General features: G+C 48.1%; 1 protein-coding gene across 3 annotated transcripts; it reads right to left on the minus strand.

The window, feature by feature from the left end:
• Positions 1-1137: 1137 nt before the first annotated feature.
• On the minus strand, positions 1138-27879 carry si:dkey-174m14.3 (uncharacterized protein LOC563117 homolog). Of its 3 annotated transcripts, none has more exons than XM_053881454.1 (7): positions 27502-27879; positions 23145-23182; positions 10247-10408; positions 8296-8362; positions 6644-6751; positions 6272-6352; positions 1138-3649 (listed from the first exon to the last, which is right to left on the minus strand). In XM_053881454.1, the coding sequence occupies exons 1-7, from the start codon at positions 27751-27753 to the stop codon at positions 2237-2239; spliced, it is 2121 nt and encodes a 706-aa protein (XP_053737429.1). In that variant the 5' UTR covers positions 27754-27879; the 3' UTR covers positions 1138-2236. The 3 variants fall into 3 exon arrangements, with proteins under 3 accessions (XP_053737429.1, XP_053737431.1, XP_053737430.1); XM_053881456.1 differs by lacking the exon at positions 27502-27879 and adding an exon at positions 12994-13180 and having other exon boundaries at positions 23145-23186; XM_053881455.1 differs by lacking the exons at positions 23145-23182; positions 27502-27879 and adding exons at positions 12994-13180; positions 22814-23044.

Raw genomic sequence — 27879 nt, forward strand, 5'->3', positions numbered from 1 at the left:
CAATGGTGCTGCTGTGTGAGAGCCGTTCAACCTGCTCCACAGAAACAATAACACAGAGCTGTCGCTGCATTGTTGGGTTCTAATGCCAGGGTTTACACCCGTGCCGCTCGCCCCGCATGGTTATTACTACAACTAGGGCTGTCAATGGATGAGGTTTAATCTCAATTAATCGCACCTAAGATGAGTTAACTCGCGAATACATGCAGATGAGTCACTCATTTTGTGTCTTTTCTAGCTGTACCCTGAAGAAAAATGTGCCCAACACCAGAGTGGCTGACAGTGTTTCCAATGCTCTGCTGTTAGCATGTTGTCGAGCTTCTTCAGACAACACATGTTTGAAAGAGGAAAGCATTATTGGCCACATCTTCCTTTAAACATTTAGAACAGACACAGATTGTCACTGTATTTGTACTTAACCTACCATGAAAATATAATTGATTGTAATAAGCTTATTGGGGCGGCAGGGGGCAACAGCCATCCAGGAACTCGCTCGCACATGGCACGCAGGCGGAGTGAAGAATGAAGACCTGCTCTCAGAGACGGAGCCAGATCCAGGTGAACCAAACTGTTTCTAGTGTCTCCAGTGGTGGATGTCAGCACCTGAACTAAAGAGGTCCTCTGTCCAGACACTAGTAGGAAATACAAGTCCTAGCTGAGAGAAATCGTCTCTCCAGAGAAATTCTGAAAACTTGCAGGAGTCTGTTCAACTAGCTTCACGAGGAGGAGCAGTGGTTCCCCAGTGCCTGAGGTTGCCTTCTCCTGACGAGAGAAAACTCTCTGCAGGGTGAATGTTGATGTCACCGGTCGCTTCCTTCCTACTATTCTCTGATTAAAGTGTGCACAAAGGACCTTCCTTCAGAACCAGGCGCCTGGCCAGGTCCTGACCCGACCCGAGCAGTTGGCTCACGTCCCGGCCACATTTCCAAGCGCAGTTTTACTTCAACCGGACGACTCTGAGAGGTCACAGACTCGCGTTAGCAGCTGAACCAAACCCAGTGGGAGGTTTAGTGACACCTACAGGCCACGGAAGAAACCAATCTGCTGTCGATGAAACGATTTTAAAAAGTCCACTCAGAGTTTATATGGATACTTTGTGCTTTAATAGTGAAACAGAACAACCAAAATATAGATTATATATATATATATATGTGTGTGTGTGTGTATATATAAACATGCATCACCGTCCGAATAAAAACAAGGTTACATCGCCTCTTGGGGTGTTCAAATTTGAGGTAGAACAGGGGAGGGGAGACCTCTCAGCAGAGCACACGAGCAGAAATAAACCGACGGCTAACACAGATCTCAAAAACGTTCCATCGAGGACAAGAGAGAACATCGATACCGAGAATTCAGCCAACAGAGGAGGAAATAAAACGTATATTCATAGCTGCTTCACGAGTCCGCTCTGCCCAGCACGGCCTTAAATGTATGTACAGCAAGGTCCCGACAGCTACATACAAAATAGAACATTTTTGTACATTTGTATTTCAAAACTGTATAAACTCAAGAGCGCCCCCTCTTTCCATCGCTGGGTCAAAAATAATTTGGGTGTAGTTCTTTTGGCTCAGAGAAAATGTTGAGAATAAAAACGTGATGAATCGTTGAAATTCTTCAGCTACACAAGCTCCAAATGATTTCATCCTGGTTTTATCTCGTGTTTACTTATGCGACTTGAATTGTGATGCTCAACTGTGCATCGATTGTGTTCAGCAAAGCTGCTACTTTCCTCTGAACTTGAGCTTCAGCTCTGCACGGTTTTGATCTTTAAGTCTCTCACTGTAACAACTTTATTTTGAGACACAACAGCCTGTGTTTGCAGGTCAGATGTCTCAGAGGTAACCGCCAAAAGCTTACATTTTAACGTCACTTTCTATTCCTAAAAATGACTCTTCTTTAAATGTGCCTTTTCATCCATTAGCCATAAATTCCTTGTTTCCTACACCTGAACGCAAAACTACCCTTGTTTTTTGGATTTTGTATCAAGAAAGTCACAGTTTCCTCTGACACAGCGCCACTGTTTCCTGCCAGTCTGCAATTTTTGAAACTATTTTTAAAAATACAATCTGACTTCATCTTGTGGTTTCTTTTTTCCTCTTGTCGGACATTTTCACCAAGTCACTAGCGAGACCTCGAATTCTCTCAACATACACCATGAACATTTCCCGAAAACTTCAATATTCAAATCAAGACGAGCAAAGGGATAATCCGTACAAAAGCGGTCGAGCCTGCCGCTCCCTCAGTTGAGCAGAGTCCCGTACAGCTGGGCCTTGGTCAGACTGTCCTTCCTGGAAAGTCCCAAGGAGCCAAATTTTTGGTGGAACGGAGGAGGAGGGGGCGGGGCTGCTGGTGGCGACTGACTCACCTGTGCAGGAAGGCTGTGCATCTCCACCTGATAGTGCTGGAGGTCTGCGCCCAACTCGAGGGAGCGTTGATGGAGCGACTCGGTGGAGCTGTTGGGACTCGGGTCTACGTAGTCGGCGGCTTGTCCTCCGGCTGCCGCGGTGCCCTCCCTGTCTTTGGAGCTCCCTGAGTGGTAGAGACTGTGCTCTGACCCTTGGCTGTCCTCGGCCCGGTACAGGTGGGCCTGGCTGAGTGCCTGTCTCGGTCCGGGGCTGGACTCGGGGCTGGGGCTCGCCGCCACCCACACCTGGTCCATCGCTCCGGCTGCCTGGTGGTAGTAGTCGGCTCCTTCCTGGAAACTACTGTACAGCGGCCCCAGACGGATTTTGGCGGGCCGCACTGAGAAGTGCTGCTCTGAGAAGCTGTAGGGTGAAGCGCGGCCTGGACTGCGGTACGAATGGGCACTTAGGTCCTCCACGCTGAGCTGCCTCCAGCGTCCGATCAGCTCCTCCTCCTCGGGTGCCAGCGTGCTGCCACGACGACTGTCTCCGTAGGCGACACTGGGGGACGAAGAGGGCGGCAGCGGCTCGTAGGGCTCGCTGAAGCAGGAGGACATGGTGCGACTGTAGACGGGGGAGCTGCCGTTCTGGGGGTGGCCCAGCTCGGCCTGCTGGAAGGGGTGCGTGTTAGGGAAGCCTTGTGTACTGTCTTGCTCCCAGGACGAATCGCTCTTGCGCTCAAAGTCTCCGGCTTCTCTCCATTCCATGTATAGAGAGTGGTGGTGCGGGGACGAGGCTGCGCTGCTTGGTGGTCCGTTACCTTTGTCTTCCGACCCGGCACCACTGAAGCTGGAGTAGGAGCTGGACCCGGCACCCAGGTTGGTTGGGAACTTGGCAAAGTGCTCCTGAGAGAAACCAGATCTCAGTCCGACAGAACCTTCTTCTGGGTTGCTGTCAGTGGAATTCTGGGGCCCGTAGAGCAGCGTCCGCTGGCCGTGGACGTCCATGCTGGGCCGCCGCTCCCTGTGCCGGTCCTCGGGGCAGTAAAGAGCCGTGTCACTGCTGTACAAGTCCGACTTGTAGATCCCTCTCAACCCCAGGCGCTCGCCCTGACCCAAACCCTCCAAGATGAAGGTGTGGTCTCGTGGCTGTGGACTTGGAGAGCGGGACGCCTGGCTGCTGCTGCAGCCTTCGTCGGGCTTCTCCAGCACTTTGGCGATCAAGGCGGCAGGAACGGAGTCGGAATAGGTGCGGCAGAGCGGCGTCTCTTCCAGGTGCATTGTCAGCCGGTCCAGGAAGTCATCCGGAAGCTGCGGAGGAAGAAACACACACGGGGTCAGCCTCTCATCGCCGCCATCTTAGGTTGAGCTGTGCAGTCTACTCTCAGCGTACAAGGTAGGAGATGAGGCTCAGCGTGTATCATGGTCACCGCTGAGTTCTTCGTTCAGTTTCTATTCTGAGTGATTCTCAAAAAAAAAAAGAGAAACTATCCTTCAGCAGCTTCTCCATGGCAACAAGCATGACACCAGATATGGCACGTCGTCAACTGGAGTCCAAGTCAGAGCTTTATTGGCAATTAGAGTCTGAATATTCTTAATCGGCGGCTATTAGCTGACGTTGTTGGCCGCGATCGAATCGAGCCGAGGATCCAGTTTCGCTCCTCGACTCTGAAATGTCTCTGAGGTTGTTTTGCAGCAAAACAAACAGCTTCAGTGGGCGACGAAGAGCAGCCGCACTTCTCAAAATGCTGCAGCATCATTCATCAATGCGCTTCGATTCGCTCCCACGCACAGAGCCAGCAGGACGGCGGACAAACACCGGGTGCATGCGTGACCCGTGACCCTTCTCATGTTTGGCAGCGAGCCCGCGCAGCAGCTCCTGCGAGCCTTCACGCTGTGGCGTCTGTGATATACGTGCAGGGTGGGATTTTACAACCCACACGCATTCAAATGCAGTTTGCATTGATCTTTCCATTCAGCCGTACGGACGGTGGCCTCCTGGACGCCGTCCAGTCCGGTCACATGGGCCGGGCGCAGGGCCCAGGGCTGATGCAGCGGAAACTGCTGCCAAGCTGGTGGGGTGTTGAAACACTCATCAATACCGCACACACCTCCCTGCACAGACAGCGGGACGGCAGGCGCTCACGCCGGGAGTCTGTCCCAGCCAGGACCCGAGCATGTTTGCCGCATGAAACTGGCACAAATGGCGCTAAACTCTTCGGCTCATTAAGATTTAACAGCGAGAAGCTCAGAGTCCATTATCTGCTCATTAACACGGCCGTCCAAAATAATGTTGAAACAGCTGTCGGATTAATGGCGTCGGACGCCAACGAAGAATAGGACGCACAATCAATGGCGATCAATCTCGGTATTTTTAGCCGCAAATGCAGCCGTGGAGTTGCTCCTCTGAACCGAGCTGCTAAACACACGATCCGGCGTCCACATCATCTCTGGAGTCATAGCCTGTCACCCAGCGCTTCTCTGGGTTTGGAACCCTCAACCCTGCCATCCAAACGAAGGAGAGAAATCTTCGATGCATCGAAATGTATCGAGAGAAAATTGAGCAGTTCGAACCTGATACTTGTCAAAACTATATTCTTATTATTGTGTTTGGAAAAAAGATGTGACACATCAGGGCGTTATAGCAGCCCATATTCTGGCAACGTGCTGCCCATGAGTTGTAGGTTGACTACACTGCCATTTTAAAGCCTTCACACTACACACCTGCTGCCGACAAAGTTACGATCAGGTCAAATCTTTGGAGGCAATCAGGCCTTACCGCCGACACAGTTTGTGAAGTGAATGTCCACGTGCAGTAACCTGTTGACCTGAGCGCAGGATGTTATACGTTTGCGACAATAGAGATACAGCAAGTTTCAGGCGACATTTCTCACGTCAAACGCTGAAGTTGAAAAATCCAAACTCAGGCAAGTGATGTCACTTCCGAGTTCAATGCATTTGTCCAAGTCGGAAAACATGACAGTGACATCCATGAAAGCTCATGCGTGCCTCATCCGAATACTAGCTTCCTCTGTTTCCTCCGTTTGCGAGAACTAGAAAACTTGCCGGATGAGGAGGAAACACAAATTGACAGAGTGCGTTTGTTTGTTTTGGTGAGTTTCATTGATACACAGCCAATACGTCCTGTTTACTCTCAAGTAAGCAACAGTATCTTGGATTATGTAATCTCCCACTTTCCCACTGGGAAATCCTACATCGGGTGGCGTCACCTCGCTCCCACTTCAGAACACGACTGGAAAGCACCAAGAGGCGATGAGTCGCAGCATGTTAACCAGTCAGAGCCCAGATTATACAGTGACGTCGTAGCTGAGGATAGCATTCATGCCTCTGGTGACGGGCTGGTGAGGCTTCATGAAACAGTCTCCATTTTTCAGAGCCCACTAGAGGGCAGTCTTAGTTTAAGACTGATGTGTGGTTTCACTGGAACGGCTGCTCAATTCCTAAGATTTTGGGGAGGACTGGGGCCTCTAGTGGGCTCTGAGCATGAGGACACTGTTTCATGAAACCTCATCAGGCCATTGCTAGGACTCACTAAGCTGAAAGCTCCTCTGAAGGAGTCTTTTATTGCCTCTATAGACTTCCACAGCTCTCTCTCTCCGATCCGCCATGTTGACTCTCCACTAACTTTAGACCCGCACCCGAGAGACGGACTCCACTCACGTGCTGCCATGCTCATCTACTCCTTCACCAGTCTGTCTCTCCATCTCCATCCTTCCTTCACTTGCGAACAAGACCACCAATGCTTCTAAACCAGGAGGAAGGTCTCATCTGCAACCTTCCACCCTGTTCTGACTCAGAACCACGGACTCAAACTTGGAGGAGCGTGAGAATGGAACCACATCATCGACTGAAAGCTCTGCTGAGACCTTGACCCTCTGCAGTCACATGACCCCGGGCGACCCCGTGACTGACCTCGGACAGCTGGGCTCTGTACAGAGACTTGTTGCACTGCAGCAGCTGAGCGGCCAAGTTGCAGTCCTTCCTGTACAAGTCCTGTGAAGACAGAATCCATCATGACTGACAGCTCCCACCTCACAAGTGTTGGCTCCGCCCACCTCCCCGTGCGTCTCTCCACATACAAATTGCACGAAAATACCCCTAAATGTTTGCATTTGATCATCCCCCAAAAACTGCTTTGTAATTCATCTTGTTTAAAAATAGACTCCAGAGTCTCTGCAACGTCTGATTCTCCTGTAGTTGCATCTTGTGAGACTGAATAATTCACAGCAAGATAAATCACGAGCGACAGAGTCTGGCGAAGAAGATGTCCAGCGGGGCTCTTACGTTGTCCTCCTGCAGCTTCTCGATGGTCAGCTTGGCCTCCATCAGGTGGTTGTTGAGCACGATGATCTCGCGGCTCAGCGCTCGCTTCTCGTCGTCATGGTGCTGCAACTGGAGAGGAAAGATGCGTGAGCTGCGCCGGGGCCTTCAGGTATCCACCCCCTCCAAACACTGAATCTGTTTCTCAAGTGAAAGTTCAGCTCTCCAGGAAAACATTTCAGCTGCGTCCTCCTGGTTACTGAAATGATTTAGACCGGTGGAAGCGCCGACCTCCCCACCGCATTTATCCGTCTTGTAATCACTAGCGTGAGGTCGAGGGTCACGTGGATGGAGAGTAAACACGCATTAGCGCCGGAGAGTTTCTCCGCGGGAACGAGTGCGAGAGATGAGTCACTAACAGCTCTCTCTTCGTGCAGCGCCACTTTCTCTTTTCACTCAAACAATCTGGGCGACCTTCCTCCCTCCGCCGTCGATACCTGGCGGAAGATAATGGAGGGATCGTGTGGCGTATCGGAGCTGCTTGTTGTGGCCGACGCTCCGGCGTGTCGGGTAATTGTCGAGTTCCACCGGCGGCAGAAGGCGAAGAGGTGAGGAGCCGCGGCTCTGAGCCTCTGGAGGAGGACACTTATTGTTGTATGCTGTAATTAACGTCAGCGCCACCATTGACACCACATTCATATTTAAATTTGACCTCGATGCACGCTGGGACACTTTCCTCTGCAGGGGGCCCAACGCAGCCTCGGCTGGGATCTTGTTTAGACACTGTTACAGCCCTGTTTCCGCATTTAACTTGATCCAACTCCTGAAGTATTTTATCTCACTGTAATCTGTCTTTAAACATTTAACATATTCATGTAGGGCAGTATTTTGAGCTTTGAATTTAGAAGGAAAATGAACATTTTTAATAAATACATTTGCATGAAATTGCAAAAAACGTTCTTCTGACAATAACTAAAATGCCTTTTGATAAACATTTTTTATTAAAAAAAAATTTAAATCGTTTTGAATGAGTCTTAACCACAGTTTCAAAACTGTTCATATTATCCAAGTAGTAATTAATATTCATAATAATAATATTAAGTAGTAAGTATTAAGTATTAAGTATATATATATATATTCATGTCAATCAAAAAGGAAAATATATGATTAAATCATTTTAATTCTCAATAAATTTGCAAGCTGAGCTTTTTGATCATGTTTAAAAACCAAATAAAAAAGAAAAAAAATGTTGGACTAATTCATTATTTAAAAAAATGTCTTTAAATATATTTTTCTTACATTTTTAAAGCATTTCTTTAGTTTATCATTTCTCAATTCACTAATCGAAATTTCTGATTCTGACACCTATTTATAGAGTTCTAATTATTATTCAATTACGTTTCACTCTATATTCTTGTTTGAATTATTTCACATCATTTAAGTTCGATTTTTTCCCATTTTTCCTGCTCTCTCCTTAAAATCATATTTTTCAAAGAATGTGTCCTTATGACTGACAGTTTCTCCTGACTTTGATATTCATAATTTGCATGGACGTCGTTGCTCTTTAGTCTGGAATTGTCGTCTCAAAACAGGTCACCATGAAGGTGATAAAGCCTCACCACTTAAATCTATATTCCGATGGCAACACACACACACACACACAGACACAGACTCACGTCCCGGTGGATCTTCTCCTCCAGGTCCTGGTTGATCCTCTGCAGTGCCGAGTAGCTGCTCTGGATTCTGCACGACACGAAACACAATTCGACTGTGAGTTTAAAGATCTGTGGAGCAGAGAGGCGGAGCGAGGGGTGAAGCTCAGGTCACGCTGGATTTCAAGTCACCCACGAGAGCCGTTTTCACAAGTCATTGAATTCACTTTTCGGCGCGGACGAATGAGTAAATCTTGTGTCGTAGCAAAGCGAGCAAATCCGTGAGCTGTTGCTGTTGTTGCGAGGCATCTGCAGGCGACATTCGTTCGACACCCGAGGGAAACACTTTGTTCCTTCGGAGCCCTGGTTTCAACGTGGATGACCGGTGTAGCTGCTGGAACAACATCCAAAATGGTGATGATTCACTCCTTCTTATGAGGTGCACCGGGAACCAAGGAACCGCGATAGAGCAGGGCCAGGAAGCAGGGTGTGGTCTGCTCAAGGGTGATGGAACTGGACAGCATCAGGACAGCAGATCAAACGGTGTCACTGATCTGTGAGCTTATCAGGACACCACCTCAGCAAGGAGCCTGGGGAGGTGCTTCATGGAAGGAACATGGAGAGGGACCTCCCTGTGGGGTCACATGATCACAAAGTTCCATTCACCACCCGACGGTTCTTCATACATCGACGGGTTCTGTTGAGTCACTCTTCAAATGTCACCGTCCCTCTTGTCGTGACTGCAGTCATTGTCATCGCAGCCTGGTCTGCTGCCTGGTCCGGTGTTCTGCTGAGACCCCTCAGAAGAGAATCCCAAACTCGACTCAGGTCTTTGCAGCAGGAGGCAGGGCAGCAAGCGAATGACCCGCCAACACCCCACTCCAGCCCCACACCTTTCCTCTCCCCTCACCCGGGTGAAAAAAAGCGACAGGTGAAATGTAGCTTTGTAACTTCCGTCACAAAGCTATTTCTATTATTGATATAATAGAAATATTCTATTCTATTTCTGTCTACGGTTTCAAACACCCCACCACTCAGACCCCTTGAGGCTGCAGTGGAAGAAATGGAAGACCAGCATCATTTGGTTCACTTACATGTAGTGAAGGGCTGGTGAGGCTTCATGAAACAGCGCCCTCCTTTTCAGCGCCCACTAGAGGGCAGTGATGGTTTAGAATTGGTGCAATGATTCACTGAAAAGTTTGTAATACGCAAGTATAAAATGTTTTCCCAGTGAAATATTTGTATTGTTGTGTCGTATAAATGTATTTTTTTCCTCCTTTACTTTTTCAAAAGGCTTTTATAATGTTGATTTATTTTCATTACCGGTAGAATAAAATAACAGATATCACAAAGTTGTTTTTTTAGGAAAGAAAAAGGTTTTAAAAAATAAATATTTAGTTTTCAAAAATTATCTTTCAAGACAGAAACTTTTTTTTGTCCAATTGCTGAAAAGTATGATGGATTTTAAATTGAACAACATATTAGTGGAGGAAAAAAAAGTAAAAATCTTTATGTTCATTCATAAATTGCACTTTTAAATAATTGTAATTATTTAATAGCAAATAAAGGGAGGTCAAATCAAGTGGATGGGAATCACAGGAATTAAACAGTTTAAGAAAGTTGGAGTCCAACCAAATGAAAATATATTTATGGTTGTAGGAAAAAAAAAGTATGGGGTGTTATTTTAGAAATTAATTAAAAAAAGTTTTTTGGGATAAATAATGTGTTAAAAGGTTCTTTAGATGAAAAGAGATGTGACCTAAATGAATCCAATCTTGAAATCAGAAGTTTCCCATTTTCAAATCTCTCACTCTTGATGTTCCATGTGGAAGTCAGGACACTGTTTCATGAAGCCTCATCAGCTCCATGGTTCCAACACCCTGGGAACGTTAAACAGCGAGTCACTCCTCGGGCCTCAGAGACAGAAGCGCAGACGACCTGCCCGGCGTTTTGCGCGGCGCAGAGAGCGTGGTACCTGCGGAGCTTGTCGGTGAACTTGTCCAGCTCCTCCTGAGCGCGTCGCAGCTCTGTCTCCAGGTACTGGCGCGTGGAGTCGAACTCTCCCTGCAGCAGCTCCAGCTTGTGTGTGGTGTAGGACAGGCGCTTGCGCAGGTCTTCCTTCTGCTCCAGCAATGAGCTGCTCACAAACACAGTGAAATTCCCTCAGAGAAGGGGCCACATGTTGAAGGGGGTGGGCCTGGCCATGCGGGGTGATGAAAGCTGGGGAGTCGGGAGGGAAAGTCCAGCCCGGACCCGGGACCATTAGACCCCGGGACACTGCGGCGAGGGTGTAATACGTTACAGAAATAGATCCTGAAGGCTGGGATTTATGGCCCCCCCACATGTGATTCAGTGAGACAGCACAATGATGACTATTTTTAGAGCGCGGTGCATTACCTGGGCCTCAATCTAATAAAAGGCCAAGTGTAAGTGGGAAAAGAGGAAATGTCTGATGGAGCCGAGCGCGGCGGCTTAATGGAGCCGCTATTGACGGACAGGCAGAGGAAGGAGGGTAATGACTCTATCTGCGGCCGATACGGGAGGGAGGGGATGGAGATGTGCTCGCTCTTTTCACTTCCCCTCCGACTGCTTTTCTCTCCATTAACAAGATCATCGCGGCAGAAGGTCTGGGAGATTCTGTCCAGAGGTTTCAGGACGCGACCAAGACGCCCGCCCATCTGTTGCCGCTTCGATGGAAAGAGATCTAGCAATTTATTCATGGATTATCAGAACGTTTTCTGTCCTCTCAGGGACGCCCGATGTTCTGGCCTCAGCAGCTGGGAACAACTGAAGGTCTTCCCGAGACATCCTCACGAACATGAGGTCGGGCGAGTCCGAGACCCCGTCCGTGCTTTCATTCGGCTTTTACGTGGTCTTATCACTGCTTGGTTCGGTCTCAAGATGAAGGCCGATCCCTAAAGCAGAGCTCCATCTGGCCCAAGGAACCAGGTCCAGATCCCTTTAGACACCTCTGTTGCAGGCCACTTGTTCTTCGTCCCCCAAACCGTCTGAACCTCGGTCGCTGGCAGCTGTACGACTCATCGTATCGATGCCTCCGAGCCAGGAAGCGCTCGGTGATGCGTTCAAGTGCAGATGTTGCGTCTTGCAGCGGTGGCTGCCTCGCTGCTATAAGTCGGTCATGAATTATTAATGAGCATCTTTTCTATTTTTAGCACCGCTCCAGCTGCACTTCACCCAGTTGGGACCATTAAGGTTCTTTTTTTAGACCAATTAAAAGCGCTTGGCTTCAAGCTCAGCACTGTCCTGAATTTGAAAGAAACGCGGGTTTAGATGGAAATAAATTCTGCTCCGTCTTTGTGAATTAAAGAGCTGTTTAATGCTGCGAGGGGGAGGATGACAGCACGGACGCTAACTCAGAAGAAACCCGTCCGCTCTTTCATCCTTCCTCCCGCGTGTGGACGTCCCTCCACCGAGCGGCGCTTCCTTTGCTCACCACCAGCGATAAAAGCCTCTTTTATAATTCAAATTCAAATTATTTTCAAAGGAGTTCAAAGGAGACCATTTAATAAGCGAGTTGTTTTCCATAAATAATGGTTAGATCTTGACTAACAGAAAATCGAGCAGCGTCATTATCATTCAAATTGTGTTCTAAAATTGAAGTAAAAGAAAGTCAACATTTGAATATGTCTGAATTGTTTTGCCAGCTATTAAAAATACGAGTTTTTTCTCATTATTTGTGGAAAAAATAATGGAAAACAGAATGTTTTTCATTTAAATAAATTCACTTTGCAAGACAGAAACTCTTTTGTCCAAAAGTATGACACATTTTAAGTTGAATTCCATTTTTGAGTTGGAACACAAATTATTGGAGAAAAAAAGTTACAATCATTAATTCCACTTTTTAATGACTGCATTTTTTAAATAGCAATTAAAAGTCAAATCAAAGGGTTGGAAATCACAGGAATTCACAAAATCGGATGTGTTTTTCATAATTAAAGGAAAAAATGAGACACTTCAAGAGAAAAAATTAGATAAATGAGTCCAACAAAAATAAAATACATTTGCGACAGTATGAAAATAGAAAATATATTAATTTTTTGGAATGAAAAGTAAATGCCGTGCAAGTATTAATTGAAAAAAAAAAGTCATTTTTGGGATGAATAAAGGTTATTTAGATGCTGAGAGACTGACATAAATGAATCCAATCTTGAAGTCAAAAGTTTCCCCTATTGAAATCTCAGGAGCTGAAAAGACTCTTCATGCCCCTGGAAGCTTGTCGTAGTGACATTTTAAACGGTATAGAACAGAGCTGGAGTCAGCGTTCTAGGCGTCGACAAGCGGTGTTATTTACGCAGCATGTCAACGGCGTACGAGATGCGGTGGCCCAGTTATCCGGGCGTCTCCCTGGACTGGATAAAGTGCTTCATTACCCACAATCCTCCACCTGCCCCTCGTCTGACTGGCGGCGCTAGCAGGGGAATTCAGGTGCCGGCTGTTTAATAGAGTGCCAGTTCAGGCGACGCGGCTCCCGGGATGAAAAATCCCCCATTAGTGACCTCGGCTGTGAACGAGAGCTGAGTCAGACGTAATGAGCGCTCTCGCCGTGAGATGAGATGACAAGGCAACATGACTCCTGGACCCGGGGAGGCGGGAAGAGGCCGCGCCGGTCCACTGGCGAGGAGACACCTCGTGGGCGGATGGACTCACAAACAGATATGGACGACGGTGGAGCAATGAGGCGACCGGCACAGTCTCTCTTACCTCTTCTTGGGGTGCTTGCCGCCGTTTCGCGGCACTTTTAAGGCGGTTTTACCAATGTAAATCTTTTTCATGGTTTGTCTGTGTTCCTTCCCTCGCATGTGTTTAAACGAGTCGAGCACGAGGCGCCCACACGAGAGCGAGGACACTCGGTCCAGCAGCGGAACTGACCGCTCTACCTGTGCGAGCCCTGTCGGACAGAAAACACAGGTCAGTCACGTCCGCCGTGCCGTGATGTCACACAGGTGAAGCTATGGAAACAGAACATCATGATCGGGTGAATCTACACGTCGATACTCAACCGTCACACCACCGAGCTTCTGTAGACTTCAGTATCACCACCAACTGGTGAGGCTTCATGAAACAGTGTCCTCATTTTCGGAGCCCAGTCTGCCCAAAAGTCTTAAGAATTGAACAGCTGTTTCAATGAAACCTCACTTCAATTATAAACCAAGACTGCCCTCTAGTGGACTCTGAAAACATTGTGACTGTTTCATGAAGCCTCACCAGCCCATCACTACTCTCGCTCTGGTCCGGACCCATGTCTGGGTCGCAGGGCCGTTTTCAGTGGAACGTTTGGAGGGATGTTTATGGTGAGGAGGGCAACCTGAAACATGGGGCTACAGCTGCAGACCCCAGGAACAAAGCTGTAGTCGGACTTGACGGTCCACACAAACCAAACCAGTGAGATGTCGCCAAGTGTTGCGCTACAATATGGAACCTGGGGAAGTGAGGTGTTTCGGCAGCACCTTTAGAGTATCTCTGTCAAGTTTCAGGTGACAATAAACGCATCAAGCGTAGAAGCTGACGGTGAACTCCGGCGACAAGTCGCAGCCTGTTCACCAACCAATCAGAGCACAGGATTTGCTGGACAATTCTGCCTCTCTGACCTGCCACTGGCTTTAGCCCCGCCCCCTGCAGGCTGAACAAGGTGGGAAACAGGTGACTAGTCAGAGTGGACTGAGGGACGTTCCTCCTGAGATCTTTGGATGCGAACATCGTCTTTTTTTGTCCGATAAAAATAAGCACATTTCACAACACCATTCATAATAAACAATTATCCTGGACGTCCCGGGAGAACAATTAAAGCAAATTAATTCATTCAAGTGTTTGAGGTTTGGGAACAAGACTGCACACACACTCATTTGTCTCTCTATCTTTGTGAGGACCGCTCTTTACCATAACCCTTTCCCCAGCCTAACCATCCAAAACACCTGAACCAGAACCCTGAACCAAACTGGAACCTAGTCATGATGACCCTGTTGTTTTGAAGTTACGACCTGCAAGTTGAGGCTTGACCTTGTGGGGACTAGCAAAAACACCCCCACAAGTAGGTGTGCTTCCAAAAATTGGCCGTCACAAGTACAGCAAAACCATGGACACACACACACGCACACACACACGCACACACAGAGGAACATGTTGCCGTGTGGACGGTGAGCAGATTTATGCGGCAGTAGGAGACAGAGACCTCCTCCAGATGGTGACAGCTCACCTCCACCACTGGAGCCTTCACTCCAGCTGCTCCCCTCTGACTCATCGCCGGCCCGAGATGTGTGTGTGTGTGTGTGTGAGTGGCAGAAATCCACTTTCTTTGGAGACACACGCGAGTGTGTGCTGCGGCATTGACGCGGCACATTTAATCCGGCTTGAAATGTTTTCTAAAAAAGCAGCTGTTTACGTCACATCAGGTGGCCGCTGTCACCGCCAGACTCATCCCCTCTTTATCCTCGGCCCACTCACTCCAGCACAGCCTGGTATCCGCAGAGGAAAAGGGAAATTCATCCAGGAAATTCTCTAACTTTCACTGAAGCACCAACACAACAGTCGAGTCTGCCTGCTAAAAGGCAGCCAGTCACTCGCCGGAACGTTTCCATATCCAACTGAAGTAGACTTTGATTGACAGGTGACCACGTGTGTTGTTGGGAAACTGCCTTTAATTTGAAAGACAGGTCTTATCGTAAAAACGCAACTAAGCCGCTCATTATTGACAGTTTTTGGTGCAGGTCGCCTAAGCATTAGCGTTAGCTTGAGTCAGGTTGTTCCAGTGAGGAGCTTCCTGTGTCTGTGTTCCCGCCGTATAAAGGTAACAAACTGGATGATGCACTTACTTCATGATTCTGAAATATGAAAACACAATCTGAAAGCACTGTGGTTGTGCCCTTGGTTCGTCCTTCAGTGCCGTAGTTTTGGACCCCCACGTGTCTGCTAGCGTTAGCAGCTTTCCTCTGACGACAGTTATGTAACTAGGGCTGTCAGTAGATTACATTTTTAATCTCAGTTTATCGCACTAAACCTGATGGCAAATAATCACCTATGTATCTGTTCTAAATGTGAATGAATGGAAGATTTTATCAACACTAGAGTGACCGAGACTGAAACTATGTTGACAATGGTGGACCTCTTTATCAGCGGGAGGGTCCAGACTTCCTTTTCCCAATGGTGAACCCAAGTCAACAGGGACAATCGGGCTGGAACACCTCACTCAGGGAACACAACAACAAGCCTCTCTGTGACAACAATGCATCTCACCTTGCGATCTTGTTGCTCATGTCTTTTGGCTCAGCTCTTTCCTCACCATGACAGACGATGACCTCATGCTCCGTTCTTCCCTCACTTGTGATCAAGATCTAAAGATACTTCTCCACCAGACACGTGAAGACCAAACAAGTGATGGCTGGGAAGTGGCATCACGTTTGTCCCATTCTCCAGCGAGAGACGAGGCGGTATATACCAAGGATCCGAGTTGGAATTCCTGCCAGAAAAACCTCCCGCCCAGCGTTCGGAAATAACCCTGAAGTGGAGCTCACCATTTTTCATGTCGTCATTTTCGCATGTATTATTAGGTCCAGGTCCAGAAACGTCTACCGCTCCCGCTTCTCTTTCCTCGCCTGCAATTGTCAGGAAAAACCCTCACCACAGATTTGAGCAGTAGAGCGGGGGAACCTGAGCGTCTGACTCATCCAGCAGCAGGAGCAGCACTTTCGGCTCCGCTTCCCTTCCCATGAACAAAAGCGCCAGTCACTCAAGGCCGTCATGACTCAAGCCGCCGAGCGAGTCGCAGTAATGACACCTTCTCCTCTGGCTTTGATTAACTTCTGACCTGACGCTCGAGTACTTTCACAGCATCAACATCATCACAGGCGGCGAGCGGTGATGACCGGCCGCGCAGATTTCATGTCTCACTGACGGCGCCCTGCACGGTGGGTTGTGGGGGAGGCGGGGGGCAACCCGTCACAACCCCCATCATGAAGGGAAGCCAAACACAAGCCTACATCAGAAACCTCATTACAAACCTCCGCACAAGAGAGAGGGCTGCACGTCACGTCACGACGGAGAGTCCTCCATTTCAGGCGGACTCATGCTTTACTCTGACAAGCCACGGGAAATACAGAATTACACTTGCTTTACCTCGATCTAATGATGATAAAGAACCAGGGGAAGATCAACTCCCAGATGAGTGAGACAACGGTCCACAGCTGGAAAACAGAATGTCTTGTCCAAGTCGGAGCAAGATCGGTAAGGAAAGAGCTGAGCCAAAAGGCTCAGGACTTCTTTGCTCACCTGCAGACTCCGTCGTATGGTAGTCACCGAAAGATACATTTGGATAACCAGGACGTAAGAGAAGAACTGAGAAGCTCAGGAGGAACTCAAGGTAGAACCGCTGCTTATCAAAGTGGCTCAGCTCATCTGGTCGCCGTTCTATCCAGGACAAACCTCCCTCAGCTGAGGAGCCCAGTATTCCATCTTGGTTCCTGGAAAGAGGGAGGTCTGGGCCTCCTAACGTCTGTTGGATATTTTTTATTTAGCAAACTACCAAGTTGTTTGTGGAGACATGAGTGGCATCTGAACAAAGTCTGAGCAGAGGAAGCTTCCAGAACAACGTGTTCCGCACCTGTGCGGCTAAACTGTGTGACAGCAATATTTGGCCAGAAACAAACCAACTCTGGAGGCTGGTGAGAAAAGCCCAGAGCGAGCACAGCTCCAACACACAAACACGTCGGGTTTTGCAGCATCAGCCTCCAGACATCAACGAGCGGAGAGTCCTCCCGAGACCAAGCCGTCATCTGGTTCTGACCCAGGATCCTAAAACTTCAGCTCACCCTGACTATTACACGGATCATGGCATTCAAGTGTGGAAGACAAATATATCTGCTGGAAAAATGCTGGAAAAGGGGGTGAAATGAAAATGACCCCTCAAAAAAAAGCAAGAATTAAGATTGTATCAGCACTGAGGCGCACTCTCATGTGAAACCGTCCGGATACGTGCGATGGGAGGAACAGCGTCGGGGGAAACAAGGGAACAGATTGAGGAAGTTGACAAAGGCAGAAATAGACAACAGGAGAACTTCCACAGATCAGAAACCAGGTGGACATAATGAAGCAAACATCAGTGAAGAGTCTCTCAAGATTGGAAGCAATGACAAGATCGAGGATCAGGGTCACTAGTGTCAAGTCAGTGTCATCCAGAGTGGACGTGAAGGGGGTTTTGTTGACAACCTTTCTGGCCAATTCTGCCCAAAAACCTGAGGAATTGAACCGTTTCAATGAAACCTGACAACAGTGTTAAACCAACGCTGCCTCATCACTGCAAGAAACGCCGAAGAAGAAGAAGGTGATGAAGGTCACCCAATATAGACCCATACTGCTGACTCACACTTGAGTTTCTCGCGTTACGGAAGTTAATTTCTGGAGAGATGTTTATCTTCTGCTCTCTGGGCTTCTTTAATTTACATGAGAAGGTCACGCTGAAGGTGAGTCTCCACATCTTCTCTGACGTAGGTGTAGTTAAAATGATGAGAGTTTCTGAGGGCCAGCAAACCAAGGCCCTTCGCTTTTTAAGCCTCCCTCTCACACCCATGGATGCACCGGTGACCAGATTGGACCCACTTCCTCTCAGGGTGTAAGCTTCCGAGGCAAAGCCCCGAGAGTCTCGGCCCAGAGGCGACCAGGCGGCACCTCGGCTGACGTGGTCCACTCTCATCAGCGCCTGTCCAGTCACCGGCAGCGACGGTGGGGGGGGTGCGAGTGAGCTCGCACGTTCAAATGGACCATTTACAAGACTCACTGTCCTATTTGTTTCTGCTGCTGGAGCCGGTTCCCACAAATTTACAGCTCCATTGAACCAGTAGAACACAGGCTCGAGAACATTCGCCAAAGTGACTGTGTGGAAAATAGAATCTAAAGCAAGGCAGGTTAAAAGATAACAAAGAGGGACGACTGGCGTCTCCAAGGGAAAAAGAGGTGAAAAGAAACCGGGCCAAAAACATGAAAAAAAGGGGCCTGGAAAGCTCCCAAACGTTTCTAAATTCAAGCTGTCAATTTGGGAAATCTGCATCTAATCTTGAGCCGTTTCAGAGAGAGATTCCACTTGTTACAAAGCACCGATTCCGTGATGTAATCTTGAACAGATCAATTCCATTGTCTCTAATGGGTAAAATAGCATCTCAATCTTTTTGTGATTCAAACTTCTTTTGTTTGAGATCCCACCTCACAAAGCTTGAGATCAAAACAGCTCTGATCGTGGCATGGAAACAGTCCCGAGCCTAGTCTCTGCCCCCCACCTCGACCCTGACCCTGGCCCCAATACTGAGCCCTACTGGCCACTAACACTTGTCGGACTTCTGTCTTTCATTGAAAAGCTGTGTGTTCACAGTGTGTTTTGAGCTTCAGTGGAGGCCTGAACCTGCCCTGATCTCAGTCTGTGCAACTGAAGGCCCAAACACAAAACTTATCCTTCTCACTAACAAACACCTCAACGTGTTTTTAAGTGTCTAATTCTGTTTTTAAGTTTAGAGATCATGATGTTTTCTTTGGTGGTTTTGGAAAGATGGAGCCCTCTAGTGGGCTTTGAAAGTAATGATGCTGTTTCATGAAGCCTCATCAGTACTTAACGCTCAAAGTTTCATTTCTGATTCAGCTTCTGTGGTGGCATAACAACAGTCCTGACCTCGGTCTGTGTCTAAACCTCTAACTGACTGACACTTGCCAAACCACCGTCCCGTCATAAGTCAACCTGAGTCTGAATTAAATCTACTAATCCTGTTTTGACCAAGAGACCATGACTTCAACAGAAGCTTCTTTGGTGGCTGGGAAACAACCAGCATCTCAATCTGTGTTTCACGAGCTCCAGCCCTCTGCCAACTGAAAAGCAGCCTCTGAAGTTCTGAATTTTATTCCAGATTCAGCGTCTTTGAGGGCAGGGAAACAGTCCTGACAGAAAGGTTTCCTGAAGAAAGCACTGAGACGGACAGTTGACCGTTGGCCTGATCATGTGCTCCACAGAGGGACCGTCCCAGGGAAAGTGTAGCCACTGTAAAGCGCCTGGGAGAATCATTTCCTTTCAATCAGCTAATGGTGGCGCTCGCGCTTCCTGATGTTCCAGCCTCCCCCCTGTGTCAGCTCTGGTCGAGACTCTTTGAAGAATGTGAAACTCCTCATCTCTCCCACGACATCATCCGTCTAATGAAGGCAGCGCGGCAGATACTGAACCCACACCGCTGCGCTCTACATCTGAAATAAATTGGGACATTGATCGGAGCGTCAGGAAGGAGGTGAGTCAGCAAACACTTTGGAATTAATATTCAATCGGAGTAAAAGAGGAGAAGCGGCGGCTGTGACGCGGCGTGACGCGATTCGAGCCGGCGACACGCCTGGCAGCCTCGCTGAATAAATGGGACCCGAGTTATCGGCGGGATGGGGTGAGAGGTGAGAGGAATAATGGGAGGGACACGGCTAATGACTCCCCGGAGGAGCCGCGATCGGGGGAGACGGACGCGGAGCCTCACCGCAGAGGGCAGGAGAGTTCGACTCACGCCGTCCACTTAAAGAGTTTCAAACTAACCTTTGACTCGCGGTAACGATTGGCCAGGAACAAACGTCGGCTTGAACTTGAGCTGGGATCCGGACAGAGGACGGGCGGAGTTTGTGAGGGGAGGAAGAAAGAGGACGACCAGGATGGGGTCTCAGGTGGAAGGGGAAGTCAGCCACCTTGTACAGAGAACGTCGAAGAGTGAAAAAAAAACCGTTCTCCTCCAGTCCTTCGTCATACTCTTTTGGGAGATCATGTGACCTCCAATGAATTTCATCACGCCGGCGCCATTGTTGCATTTCTGAATATCAAAACGTGCTAATGAGTATCAAAAAAATCTTTCATCATTTTCAAGTCAGCGCTCGCCGCCTCGACTGTGGAAGGTTTACATCAGCGTCTCAGCCAGGGGGGCCCGAGCAGGGGAGCCACAGCAGACCACCGAGGACGGAGCGGCGCGCTTGCTGGAGGTTGCATCAGAGAGGGGGCGGGGCCAAAGGTGAGGCCACGCTCGCGGTTAACCTCAGAGGCGCGGCGCGGCGCGGACCCTCTCAGAGCCGGCCTCATTCAATTGACTCGGAGGTGAGGAGAATTGATGTTCCTCGTCTGATGAATTACCCTTGTTGGCTTAACCGCGCGTTAAACTGCCTCCACGCTGGCCCCGAATATCAACCCAGTCACATCAGCGCTGAGGTGGGGAAATAAATACTGAAATGCCACAGGATGTGGATCAAGAAGTGGATGGCAAAAGGAACAGAAAGTTATATATATATATATACATACATATATATATATATAGAGAGAGAGACATGGAAATATATATATATAGACATGGAAATATTCTACTACAGTCATCTAGAAATATATATATATATAAATAATTGTATTGTAGATGCATAGGTTGTAGCATTGATTACAATTTTATATATACATGTAATTAAATAGAGCGCAGAAATGTGATTTTATTTCTATAAACAGAATAAATTTGTCAATATCTCAAATACATTGAATCAAATTGAGAAGTTGTAAACGTACACCCTGCGAGGAATCACCTCTGTATCCAGTAAAGAAATAGGCAAGTAAGTAAAATAGATTTGAATTGAAATAAAACATATGACCATGGGTAAATATGAAAGAGACCAAAGATAATTCAGATGGAAGTAAATCGATCAAAGACAAAAGTCAATATGTGAGATGAATGGATGTGAAGTATGGTCTTGGTTTTCATCCTTGAAGATCGATTTCGATTTACTTGACTTGAAGTTAAGGTCCACAAACAAAGACCTTTCTGTAGCATGTTCGTGTTGGGGTCCAGGACATGGATCAGTTCAACCTGAACATGAGGGTGATGTAGAAAAGCAGCTTTTTCATTCCACTGAATCCGGACACACGCGTGAATGAGAGACGTAGACAGGTTACGCTGAATCCAGACACCGACGTGAGACAAGTTCGGAGTTAAAAAACAGCGAGTGGAGTTCGACTTCAGGACAAAAGCACTTTGCTTTTGACATGTACAAGAGAAGCTCCTAACAAATTCTGCTAAAATGTCTTTTTGTGATCCGACAGCGCTTTGATCAGGCGTGAGCTCACCCGGTGATAAGCAGCTCCTCGCTGCTGCTCCCTCCCGAGTCCTGCTTTTATCACAACCCAAGCTCATTTCTCAGACAGATTGGAGTCGGTCCACTAAAATCAGAAGTTCTCGTTTGTCCACGTGCTTGTGGACGCTGGTGTCTGGCGCCGAAAGGTGGAGCTCAGAATACTGCGCTTTGCCGACGACATGTTGATGTTAGTTTGACAACCTTAGATCAAACATGTCAGCCTTCAAATTTGTGTCGACACGTGGACGTTAAAAGTCATACACAGGTTTTCAAGTGGTCCCCCAACAACATCTTGAAGTTTTTTGAAGATTACAGTCGAGCCTCCATATGTTGGTGGACACAAGTGTCTGGGATGCTGAGGTATGGGGCGCTTCACTGTGTGAGCAGATGGCATGATCTTTCTCCAACTACCAGAACAACTATGAGGATGAGATTACAAACTCTCATGTTCAAACATGAGCTACAGATTTGTGTCCTCAAATCTTGCCATGAAGACCATGGCATGGTTTTGTGGACGGCCGTCGCAGGTCCAAGTCAGACCGGACATGACGACAACCTTAGACCAAGCACCTAAGGCACATGTGAAACCGAGGATAAGAGCCACCCAATCTGAGGTCAGTGGAGCCACCGAACATTTGAAACTGATCCGCCCCGAGGTTTCACTTCGTATCTTGTTACCGGGGAGACCTTCTCAAGTTTGATGTTATCGTGGTTTGTATCTAACTGTAACAGAAAAATTGGGCAGCAGAGCCTCCAAATTCTTCCATGATAGCAGTAGCTTTTTGGTGTTAGGCTGACAGAACTCGAACCCTGGCTGCACAAGGGTTTCGTGTGGCATGGTAACGCGGACTAGCCCAGGGCGCTGCTCTCTGATGCCCCCTGCTGCCAGCATGATCTCCTGGCAACCGACCTGGTCGTCTCCCATCTGCTGCCGTGACACTGCCCCCGGCTCAACCTTCTGGCGCCGCATGCCGCCGCTGACACCAATCCCGAGTCGCCCCTGGTGATCCTCTACCTCACAAAAATATTTTCTTGACGTAGCTGTTGTTCACCAGCCGCAACTGGACGCGTTTCATCGCATCATGTAGCGATGCTTTATTTGGGGATTTAAAAGCTGCAACTACCAACAACACACACAAGGGATTACTGTCACACAAACCAAACACACCCCTCACACTCGCTGTTCTACGGTTAGGCCTGTCACGCCGAGTAATTAGGCGCATTCCGACAGGTGAATGTCCAGAGACGGCAGCGATACCAACATCACAAAGATGAAAAACAATGGGTGCTAGGTGGAAAAAGCTGCACACTGCGGGGAAACATCAAAGTCGAGAGCTTCGCACATCAACTCGCCTTCTTTGAAAACTATCACACGTTCACAGATGAGCTTTCACGGATGCAGAGAAAGAAGCGGTACCTTCCGCCGGCGCGCGGCTTCATGCCGGAATCAGAGATGTCAGATCCTGCCGCCTCAGCCTCAGCACCGACGCAGAAACCCCCTCTTTTATGCTACACTCTCTGGCTCTTCCCGAGGAGCTGGGAGGAAAAACCCTCACTGCATGTGGAGCCCACCAGCAGCACAGCGCTCCGGCGGCAGCAGCAGAGAGGGAGACTGAAGGGAAGAGTGGGAGGGAAGCAGCTTACAGGGAGAAGGCGTGGGTGTTTATGATGGAAAAGATGCAGAGAGAGAGAGAGAGAGAGAGAGAGAGAGAGGGAGAGAGAGAGGGGGGAGGAGGAAGGGGGCTTACCTGATGGTGTCAACGCCGTTCATGTCTTCACCAGGAACCTAAACGTAAAAGAGAGTCATCAAAGTGTCCTGGAGCAGCACTGCAGCAGAGCCAAGGCGCCTTCCTTCCACTCTAACACAGCATTCATCGCCTCGCAAGAGGCGGAGAGAACAATCATATCATACCAAGAGTGTGAAAGCAGAGTGAGAAAAGACGGGTGCAGGGGGGGGGCGGAAACCTCCATTGCAGCCAGACTGCAGATACAAGGCGAAGCCCCCCCCCCCCAACACCGCCGCTCCTGAGAGGGAGGAAACAGGTGGTTCAATCTGTTGAATTTCACAAGTTTCACTCTGTTGGACAGAATTTCTTTCCCCTTCGAGGAGCTGCTGAATTATGCAACGTTTGGAGGAGACCCCCCTCTGATTTCCTCTCTGCTAGATCCGGCGTTTATCTGGGGTAACAGGTGAGGGGAAGCTTCCCCACAAACATCATCAGAGGGATCTTTGGATCGACGTTTGGATAGAGGTGAGACCAAACAAGAGACGCTGAGCCAGCAGATCTGGAAGGCGACTCAGAACCAAGGGGTGAGTGGCGCAGGGCTTTGAAACAACCTGTGACTTCCTGCCACTAGGTTAGTTTAGCCAGCCTGGCTGTGCCCACCAAGGTTGTGAGGGAATCAGTGCATTAGAGTACAATCTCATTGGAGAGGACAAGTCGAGAGCAGCCGATGGACCTTCAGGAAGAGGGCCATCCCTCCTATGAACAGGTGCTCTGAAGTCCGAAGTAGGAACTACAGCAGGCTACAGATTTGCAGCTTGGGTAGTTTGAATGCTGCAATGCTGCTTTGTCGTGACTTTGGCGACAAAAGAGTTCAGAGTGTCTGAAGCCCTGACATTAGTGATGGGCTGATGAAGCTTCATGAAACAGTGCCCTCATGTTCAGAGGCCACTAGATGACCCCTATCTGCCTAAACATTTTGGGAACTGAAGAACTGTTTCAATGAAACCTCACATCAATTCTAAACCCAGACTGCCCTCTAGTGGGCTCTGTAACCATGGGCACTGTTTCATGAAGCCTCAACTCTCCCATCTTCATTGCTTCATTGCTCTGTGGAGCCTTTGGTTACTTGATGAACCAGGCTTCTGTGACTCGGGTCTCTAGTGATGGGCTGGTGAGGCTTCATGAAACAGTGTCCATGTTTTGGTTTAAAACAGCTCACTCTGCACCAAGCTCATCCTTGCAGCCTTCTCGGAGAGAAGCCGACAATAAGCACAAAAACACCTGAAACTCACATTAAAAAGGAGGCAAGAGTCCAAATCCTGGATATTGTTTCGGTGTAATTGCGGCGTAATTATCCCTCTAATGGCTCTTGCAGCTAACGTGGGCGTGCACATGCTACATGAAGCATTATTAAAGCAGGCAATTGCCTCAAATAGATGATTTGCTCTGGAGGGTCAGCGGGAGCAAGCAGCAGCGGAGGAAAACCGTGGATTAAAACAATTATTAGCTTAACAAATGTGCATCTCCCGCGAGCGCGCCGCGGAGCACGGCGCCTCTCACGGCCTCACGGAGACGAGAACTTTACAGCCAAACCCTGGCAATGACACTGGGAGGAAGACTAACAGGCTGGCAGGCCTGGCAGCCCCCACACCGCCCACCTCCTTCCCGAGCGGTTGCTAAGGTGACGGCTAAAGCTGAATTTTAATCAGACAATAAATTAAGGCAAGGCGATCTTCTCCTTTATTATTGAATAGAGACGCAGCGCCGGCTTCTCTCACCTGTCAAGTGTGGCTCGCTCTCAGGACCGAGCGCACGACCGTCGGCCGTCGTGTCAGTATCTGCAAACCGAATAAGCTTGAAGCCTTCGCTAATTCCTGTTTGTCTTCACATCCACTAGCTCACACTTGCTTCTCAGGACGCCGCATATGAAAGTATGACCCTTCCAAGAGCGCGGTTTTCACCCGAACCCTGGCCTGGAACTCAGAGTCTGAATCGGCTTTACTGCCATGGTCAGTGAGGATCCCACCAGCTAGGAAAGTGCTCTGGAATAATGTGGAATCATGAACAAAAGCAGTCCTCCCTCAGCTCTCATTGGTGATGGGCTGGTGAGGCTTCATGAAACAGTGTCATGTTTTCAAAGCCCACTAGAGGGCAGACTTGGTTTGGAATTGATGTGAGGTTTCACTGAAAGGGTTGTTAAATTCCCAAGATTCTTGGAGCAGAGAGGGCCCTCTAGTGGGCTCTGAAAGTAAGCACCCTGTTTCATGAAGCCTCATCCATCCAGCACTACCAGGAACTGAACCATCAACCCTTGCTATGAGTGAAAGGGCTTGTCAGTTGACATCCATTCTTAAAATCTAAATACATATTCAAGATGCTTTTCAGATTCATTTGAGGTTTCATTTTGTTGGGCAGTTTATGAATTAAAAATTGAACAAAAATACTGCCTCTTGTAAAAGAAAATGTTAAGACAAGCAAGACAAATTAAACACAACAGAGCAAAGAACGGACCAGCAGGAAATTATGACCGATTCCTGAGAAAAAGACCATCAAAAAGATTGAAAAAAAGACGTAAATGGTTAAAAAAATTGACTGAAAAAAAAACAAACAAAAATAAGTCCATTTTGTGATACTGCAGAAATTTAAAAAAATCACTGATCGAGAATTATTAAAGAAAAAATAAAATGAATAAAAACAAACTTTAACCATAAAATGAAAAGAAAACTATACGTTTAACAATTCTTAAAAATAAATATATACATTGAAAAGGACATGCATTTTAACCAACTTTAAAAAAGAAATATTAAAAAGTCAAGCCCTTGTTTGAAAATGGAAAACACAGCTAATACAAAGATTTAATCAGATGAAGCATTAATTCAAGAAAGTACTTCCCCATTATCTGATCATTAAGACAAAAAGTAGTTTTGTGAAAAAAGATAAAAACCTGGCTGCTACAAGGCAGAAAATAATTTTAACAAAAAACTAAATAAATGAAATAATAAAAAAAAACATCATTTTAAAATTGATATATTGATTTTAAATGTATTTTTTACTCATTGGGAAAAATAATTACAACGAAACAAGCATGTAACGTGTGAATCTAAAGCTCCGTAACATCAACGAACGGTAGCTCTGAGTCTGCTGAACTGTTCATATATAAAAACAGATCATCCTCCTCCGTTCACGTCAACATGCGGATTTCCTGACACCAGCAGTTAGATCTCCTCACTGTGATGAATGGCGCACAGTGAAAGTGGGCTGCGTCTGTAAATGACCACATTGTTCACTCTAGATTGTTCTCGTGTGGGAGCTGGGGGGGACGGTTGGGGGTGGGACGTGTTGAGTTCTCCTCTCCGACAGCGCTCGGTTGGGTCGGATGGAAGCGCCGTAGGAAGTAAAGGCAAAACACTTGGACGGCCATCTTTCTCCGATGAACTCACCGCCACAAAGCTTCTGATGTGGACTTAAAGTTCCACACAACTGGAGCCCCACATTCAACCAATCGAACACCAGCGGGAGCACATGCTACACTGGGAGTCCGATACTCGATATCATATGGGAGACGGAATATACATTAACGTGACCAATAACTCTGAGCTCGGCTAAAGGTCAATTGATTCTCAATCCGTTGTGTTATTGATCCCTGGGTGAACACGTGAAGTGTGGAGCCTGGCTTTGGAACAGGCTTCAGAGGAAGCAGCGGACCTCTTGCTTTCCTGTCTGGTCATGCCATCCATGAACCTCATTGGTTCCTCTTTTCTCCTGTTGCCTCCCAACATGGAGAGATGTGATGTTCAGGCTCGCGGCTCATTCATCTCATTCTTTTCCGTACCATTCGTCCTGAAACCTCTAACTCGACTCGTGGTTGTCACCCAACCCTGGATCATCTCAGTCCGGCAAAGTGACTTTTTACTGACACCACCTCACACTTCCTGGACCCTGCTGGAGATCAATACCTCGTTGGATCAGCTCCATCAAGTTCCCATACTTGAAAGACTTTCTGACAAACCTCTGAGCCGTCTGACAGAAATAATTCAGGTCAAACCAAATTGTGCCATGAAGGAACCTGCTGGTCTGTCAGGAGGACGCGAAGGTGTCAGGAGCAAACCTGGGTTCTGTTTCCTTCACCCACAGTCTGCAAGACCTACTGAGGCTTTGGTGTGTCACCACGACTGAGCCTCGCAGCAAGGTGATAAGCAGAGAGTCCTGCGTGTTATTAGGGTCCGAGCTGCTGTTATTCATACCATCATTATCTTGGTTGTAAGCAAGACGTTAGCATTGGGTTCTTTTCTCGGGTTGTCAACTGCATGATAGCTCTACGACACCAGACTCCCACTCTCGCCCGTGAATGGAGAGCGGGCTGACGTTCATCACTCACCATGTTGATGCCCCGGGGCAGAGAGATGGATCTGTAGGGGTGTCTGGGGAGGTCAGGATGGAACTCGGGAAAGGCGTTCTTCATCTCAAACCCCTGACAGAACTGCGGAGGAGGCGGGATCACGTGCCTCTCCTCGGTCTCCAGCTCCTCCGGTAAGCCATTGCTCCTCACCGCGTCGATGTCCGTCTCCAGGTAGGTTTTCTGACCCTGATCCGGTGGAACCAGGCTCAGTAGTGAGTCCGGATGGGCCATCCAGCCGCCCTGCCGTGGGCTCCACTCTGCCTGAACAGGGGCTGTCGCTGGTCTCCCAAAGGCTTCCAAGCAGTTCGGGTCGAGCACGTTGAAGGTCACTTCATCCAGGAAGTGAGAAAAGTTGAC

Source organism: Synchiropus splendidus, chromosome 12, assembly GCF_027744825.2.
Source record: "Synchiropus splendidus isolate RoL2022-P1 chromosome 12, RoL_Sspl_1.0, whole genome shotgun sequence".
Taxonomy (NCBI): Eukaryota; Metazoa; Chordata; class Actinopteri; order Syngnathiformes; family Callionymidae; genus Synchiropus; species Synchiropus splendidus.